This window comes from Anas platyrhynchos, chromosome 33 (assembly GCF_047663525.1).
Source record: "Anas platyrhynchos isolate ZD024472 breed Pekin duck chromosome 33, IASCAAS_PekinDuck_T2T, whole genome shotgun sequence".
NCBI lineage: Eukaryota > Metazoa > Chordata > Aves > Anseriformes > Anatidae > Anas > Anas platyrhynchos.
The window spans coordinates 4,658,113-4,664,715 of NC_092618.1; the positions used below are offsets into that span (position 1 = coordinate 4,658,113).

Consider the following 6,603-nt stretch of genomic DNA (forward strand, 5'->3'; position numbering starts at 1 on the left):
CATGGGCCGGGGGGGCCCCCCCTCGCCCCCCCCCCACCCTTCCGGGGGTCTCCCCGGCCCCCCCCATCCCATGCACAAGCCATAGAGCCCCTGGGGGGAGGGGAGGTCCCATCACTTTTTTTTTTTTTGGGGGGGGCACCCTCCCCTTTTTTGGGGGCGGGGGGGGGGGGACAGAGTTTTGTAACGATTTTACCAAAAGCCAGGAAATTAACCAAAAAAAATAAAAATTAATTAAAACAGCCCCCCCCACACCCCCACCCCCACCCCCGCTCCGCCCCCCCCCCCCCACCCCGCGCTGTGATAAATGTACAAATGTAATAAACCGCCCCCCCCCCCCGCATAAATGGAGGCGTCCGAGTGTTGTGTTGGGGGGGTGCTTTTGGGGGGGGGGAGTTGGGGGGGACCCCTTTTTGGAGTGGGGGGGACCCCGGGGTTTAGGGGGTCCTGGCGGGAGGGAAAGGCCCTCGGGGTGGAGTTGTGGAGGAGGGGTTGGAGCTGACCCCCCCCCGAGCCCGTGACCCCTCCCCCCGATGAAAGCGACCCCCCCCAAAACCGCTGTTTTCTCCCCCAAAACTGCTGCCCCCCCCTTCCCCTCTAAATGCCGCCCTGCCCCTTTAAGAGGCTGCCCACCTCTCCCTGCAATCCCCGCCCCTCCCCCGCCCCCCTCAGCCAATCGCCGCGCGGGGCGCCGGCCTCCTCCAATTAAACCGCGGGGCCCGGCGGCGGCGCCCAATGGGAGGCCGGCGGTGGGCGGGGCGGAAGGAGCGGGCGGCCAATCGGGGCGAGCGGCGGCGGCCGCCGCGGCCATGGCGGGGCCGGGAGGGGCCGAGGTGGTGGAGCTGAACGTGGGCGGCAGGAGGCGCGTGAGGGGCCGGGACCCCCCCCCCGGACCCTGACCCTGACCCTGACCTTTGACCTTTGACCCCGACCCCCCCCCTGCAGGTTCAGCACCTCCCGGCAGACCCTGACCTGGATCCCGGACTCCTTCTTCTCCAGGTGGGGGGGGCCTGGGGGGGGGTCCTGGGGGGCCGGGGGGTCGTGGAGGGGGATGGGGGGGGCCCTGAGGGGGTCTTGGGGGTCCTTGGGGGGGTCATTAGGGGCTGGGGGGGTTTGGGGGGTCTTGGGGGGTCCTGAGGGGCTGGGGGGTGCCAGGAGGGGTTGGGGGGGGTCTTGGGGGTCGTGGGGGGGCCCGGGGGGAACGTGGAGGGGGATGGGGGGCCCGGGGGGCGTCTTGGAGGTCCTTGGGGGGGTCATTAGGGGCTGGGGGGGGGGGTTGGGGGGGTCTTGGGGGGTCCTGAGGGGCTGGGGGGGTCGTGGAGGGGGATGAGGGGGCCCTGAGGGGGTCTTGGGGGTACTTGGGGGGGGTCCTGAGGGACTGGGGGGGTGCCCGAGGGGTTGGGGGGGGTCTCGGGGGTCGTGGGGATGTCCTGGGGGGCCGGGGGGGGGGGTCGTGGAGGGGGATGGGGGGGCCCTGAGGGGGGACCTGGGGGTCGTTGGGGGGGTCATTAGGGGCTGGGGGGGTCGTGGGGGGGGTCCTGAGGGGCTGGGGGGGTGCCAGGAGGGGTTGGGTGGTCTTGGGGGTCTGGGAGGTGGGGGTCCTGAAGGGTTGGGGGGGGTCTTGGTGGTCCTGTGGGGGTCCCAGGAGGGGTCCTGGGGGGTTTCGGCGGTCGTGGGGGGGCTGAGTGGGTCCTGGGGGCTGGGGGGGTCCCAGTAAGGGATTTGGGGGGGGTCTGTAGGGTTATGGGGAGCTGGGGGGGCGTCTTGAGGGGGACTGGGGGTCGTGGGGGTGGAACTTGGGGGGGTCCTGAGGTGGGCTGGAGGGGGTCGTAAGGGGTTGCAGGGGGGGTCCCAGGAGGGATTGGGGGGGTACCTAAGTGCTTGGGGGGCTGTTTTGGGGAGCTGGGGGGGGGTCTCTGGGGCTGGGGGGGGTCTCTGGGGCCGGGGGGGGGGCGCTGACTTTGTTCCCCCCCGCAGCCTCCTGAGCGGCCGCATCTCCACCCTGCGCGATGAGACGGGAGCGGTGAGCGCCCCGATCCCCCTCCCCAACCCCCCCCCCATCATTTTTATTCCCCCCCCCCCCCCTCATTTTTTATGTCGTCCCCCCCCCCCCCAAAGATCTTCATCGACCGCGACCCCACCGTCTTCGCCCCCATCCTCAATTTCCTCCGCACCAAGGAGCTCGACCCCCGCGGCGTCGCCACTCCCCTGCTGCTGCACGAGGCCCAGTTCTACGGCATCACCCCCCTAGGTGCGACACCCCGGGGGGGGGACACACGGGGACACGATGGGGGGGGAGGTCACAGACCACCTCTCATGCCCCCCCCCAAAATTTTTCCCCCCCCAAAGTGCGCCGCCTGCAGCTGCGCGAGGAGCTGGACCGCTCGTCCTGCGGCAGCGTGCTCTTCAACGGCTACCTGCCCCCCCCAGGTGATTTTGGGGAGGGGGGGGGGGACATTGACACCTTGTGGGGGGGTGCCACCGCTCCTCAGGGTGGTGACACGACCCCCCACACCCCCCTGGCAGCTCTCCCGGCCAAACGCCGCAGCCGGCACAGCGTGGGGGGGCCGCGAGCGCCGGTGCGCCGCAGCAACACCGTGCCCCCCAACCCCGCGCACGCCGCCGGGCTGCTGGGGCGCCTGGGGGACGAGCGAGCCCCCCCCACGGGTAAGGAATTTTGGGGGGGGGGGTCAGCGGGGTGGGTGCCACCTTCCCGTGGGTGTCACCCAGCCCGGTGACGCGTCCCCCTCCCCGTGTCACCCCGCAGCGGGTGATGCCGGCGCGGTGCGCGTGGTGTGCGGCCACCACAACTGGGTCGCCGTGGGCTACGCGCAGTTCGTCGCCTGCTACAGGTGGGTGGGTGCCGCCCAGCACCCCTGGGTGACCCCACGGCGTCCCCTCCTGATGTCCCCTCGGTTGTCCCCAGGCTGAAGGAGACGTCGGGGTGGCAGCAGGCTTTCTGCAGCCCGCGGCTGGACTGGGTGATCGAGCGCGTGGCGCTCAACGCCAAGGTGCTGGGCGGCCCCGGGGGGGACCACGACAAGATGCTGGCGGCGGCGTCCTGCAGCGAGATCATCCTCTGGGCCCTGCAGGGCGACGGCGACGGCAGCGAGATCGGTGGGTGGGGGGTGGCCCCGTGTCCCTGTCCCCCCCCCCTTTGCCGTGTGTCACCCCCCCGATGGTTTCACGTCCCGGCACCCAAAGGCGTTTTCCGCCTGGGCGTCCCGGTGGAGGCCGTCTTCTTCGTGGGCAACCAGCTGATCGCCGCCAGCCACACGGGCAAGATCGGCGTCTGGAACGCCGTCACCAAGCACTGGCAGGTGGGTGGTGGCCTTGGGGACAAGCAGAGGGGGGGCAGGTGACACCCCCGTCCTCCTCATCCTCCCCCCCCGGCCGCAGATCCAGGACGTGGTGCCCATCAACAGCTACGACGCCGCCGGCACCTTCCTCCTCCTCGGCTGCAACAACGGCTCCATCTACTACGTGGGTGAGGAGGGGCTTTGGGGACACCGCGGGGACAACCCCGGGGGGGTGGGGGTGGCCCGCGGTGACGGTCCCTGCCCCCCCCCCCCCACCCCCTGTCCTGCAGACGTCCAGAAGTTTCCCCTGCGCATGAAGGACAACGACCTGCTGGTGACCGAGCTCTACCGCGACCCCTCGGAGGACGCCGTCACCGCGCTCAGCGTCTACCTCACGCCCAAGAGCAGTTGAGGGTCTTTGACACCTTGGGGGGGGGTCCTCGTCACCCGGGGGGGGGTTCTTGTCCCGTCAGGGAGGTCCCCCGTCACCTCCAGGGGGTTCCTTGTCACCTTGGGGGGGTTCTTGTCCCATCAGGGAGGTCCCCGTTGCCTCCAGGAGATCCTTGTCACCTTGGGGAGGTCCTTGTCATCCTAGTGATGTCCCCATCACCTTAGGGATGTCCCCGTCACCTCGAGGGGGTCCTCGTAACCTCAAGGGGGTCCTCGTCACCCTACGGAGGATCCCACCACCTCGAGGAGGTCCTTGTCACCCTAGAGAGGTCCCCGTCCCCCCGAGGAGGTCCCCACCATCCTGGGGACATCCTAGTGCCACCTCGTGGCCTGGCTGTTGAGTCCTCATCACCCCGTGGAGGTGCCACCACCTTGGGGACACCCTGACGGGCTCTTCTCCGAGCCTGCACGCCTCAGCCAGGAAGCAAGCCTTTTTTTTGGGCCCAAAAGCGACCATTTCAGGTCTCTTCCCAGGCGACAGCGGCAACTGGATCGAGATCGCCTACGGCACCAGCTCGGGCGTGGTGCGGGTGATCGTGCAGCACCCTGAGACGGTGGGCTCGGGCCCCCAACTCTTCCAGACCTTCACCGTGCACCGCAGCCCCGTCACCAAGATCATGCTGTCGGAGAAGCACCTCATCTCGGGTGGGTGCCTGGGGGGGGACACGGGGCGCACGCGCGTGCCCCCTACTTGTCCCCTACCTTGTCACCCATCCTTTGTCCCCCCCAAAAAGTGTGCGCCGACAAACAACCACGTGCGGACCTGGACGGTGACGCGCTTCCGCGGGATGATCTCCACCCAACCCGGCTCCACGCCCTTGGCCTCCTTCAAGGTCTTGGCCTTGGAGGACGTCGACGGCCACGCCGGCTGCGCCGCCGGCACCGATATCGGTAGGGGGAAAGGGCTGGGGGGGTGTTGTTGCCCCCCACGGGGACGCCCCCACGGTGCTGAGCCCCACGGTACCCGCAGGGCCCTTCGGGGAGCGCGACGAGCAGCAGGTCTTCATCCAGAAGGTGGTGCCCGACGCCTGCCAGGTCTTCGTGAGGCTGTCGTCCACGGGAAAGAGGTGAGGGGGGCGCTTCGGGGTGCCCCCCCGGGGCTTTGGGGGGCCTCCTGTTGGCTTTGGGAGGGGGGCTAAAGGTCTTTGGTGGACTATCAGTGGTCATTAAGGGGTCGCAATGGTCCTCAGGGGGCCCAAAGGTCTTTGAGGGCCCATCGATGGTCGTTAAAGAGTCCCAATGATCATTGGGGACCCGTTGATGGTCACTGAGGGGCCCTAAAAGTCTTTGGGGACCCATCAGGGGTCATTAAGGGGTCCCGATGGTCACTGGGGGGCCCCAAAGGTCTTTGGGGACCCATTGATGGTCATTGAGGGCCCTAAAAGTCTTTGGGGACCCATCAGGGTCATTAAGGGGTCCCGATGGTCACTGGGACCCGTCGATGGTCATTGGGGTGCCCCAAAAGTCTCTGAGGGACCAAGGACGGTCATTGGGGATCCCCAAAGGTCTTTGGGGACCCATCAATGGTCATTAAGGGGGCCCTAAAGGTCTTTGGGGACCTATTGATGGTCCCTGGGGGGTCCCAACAGTCTTCGGGGGGCCCATCGATGGTCATTAAGTGTCTTTGGGGTCCCCCGCGTGAGCCCATAGAGACCCCCTAAGACCTTTCGAGCCCCCCCAAACCCTTTAAAGCCCCCTCAAACCCTTGAAGCCCCCCAGCCCCCTCCAAGGGCCCTCGTAGGCTGCGGGGAGGCCACCACGGGGCCTCCCCTGAGACCTCCGCGTCCCCCAAACATCTCCTCACCCGTGTGTGCGTGTGTCCCCCCCCCAAAAATAAAAATACCCAAATAAAGGATCTGCGAGGTGCGGGCGGTGGACGGCTCGGCCATCACGGCCTTCACCGTCCACGAGTGCGAGGCCTCGCGGCGCATCGGCTCCCGGCCTCGCCGCTGCCTCCTCACCGGCCACGCCAACGGCAGCCTCCAGCTCTGGGACCTCACCACCGCCATGGAGATGCTGGGGAAGCCCCCAGGTAAAGGTTGACCCCCTCCCCGGGGCTTCGGGGGGGGGCCTTTTTTGTGTGTCCCCCCCCCCCCAAAATCTGTGTGGCCTCCCGTAGAGGCCGGAGGCCCCACGGAGCGGGAGCTGCTGCAGCAGCTGGAGCAGTGCGACCTGGCCCTGGTGCGCACCCCCGAGCTCAGCCCCCGCCGCCTCCGTCACCCCCGTGGGACCCCCCCGGGGCTCCACCACCAGGTACCGACGGTGCCCCCCATCCCAATTTTGAGTTGTTCCCCCAAATTTTAGGCATCATTTTCCCCCCCCCCCAAAATCTCACCTTCCCCCCCCCCCCCGAACCCCCTCCTTCTTCCACAGCCTCCACTCCCAAGGCAGCGACGGGACCCGGGAGAAGCCCCCCACGGGGGGGGGACCCCCACACCCCCTCTCTGCTGCCGCTGCCCCCCCGGCCGCCCCCCAGCTTCGTGAGGGGCTGCCGGAGCTGGCCCGGACCAGGCCCCCCCCACCCCCCCGGCGGGACAGGCGGGAGGCAAAGCCACCGGCGCCCCCCTCGCAGCCGTTCCCCCCCGGCCGCTCCCCCCGAGGGGGTCCCCGGGCCCCCCCCGGTCCCCCCCAAATCCCGGCTCAACGAGACCTCGTTTTGAGCTGGGGGGGGGGCCCTGCCCCTATTTGGGGGGCACTGGGGGGGGGCCATACCTACTGTGCCCCCCCTCCTCCCTTGCTGGACTTTGGTGGTAGCTTTCTGGGGGGGGGTGCCTATTTTTTTTTTTTGGGGGGGGCGCTTTGGGGTCCCCATCACTCAGCAGGGTCCTGGGGGTATTTTGGGGTCCCAAGGGGGTCG

The 6,603-nt window shown here is 68.8% G+C and overlaps 1 protein-coding gene across 1 annotated transcript; it reads left to right on the forward strand.

The window, feature by feature from the left end:
- The first annotated feature begins 731 nt into the window (after positions 1–731).
- On the forward strand, positions 732–6,230 carry SHKBP1 (SH3KBP1 binding protein 1). The gene is given in 18 exon segments (XM_072029968.1): positions 732–859; positions 943–996; positions 1,975–2,020; positions 2,116–2,248; positions 2,347–2,427; positions 2,524–2,664; positions 2,765–2,849; positions 2,924–3,114; positions 3,202–3,317; positions 3,397–3,484; positions 3,587–3,703; positions 4,221–4,391; positions 4,481–4,491; positions 4,493–4,637; positions 4,717–4,813; positions 5,600–5,778; positions 5,866–5,999; positions 6,120–6,230. Coding segments are annotated over 18 exon segments (1,953 nt in total). The 5' UTR covers positions 732–806.
- Positions 6,231–6,603: the final 373 nt, after the last annotated feature.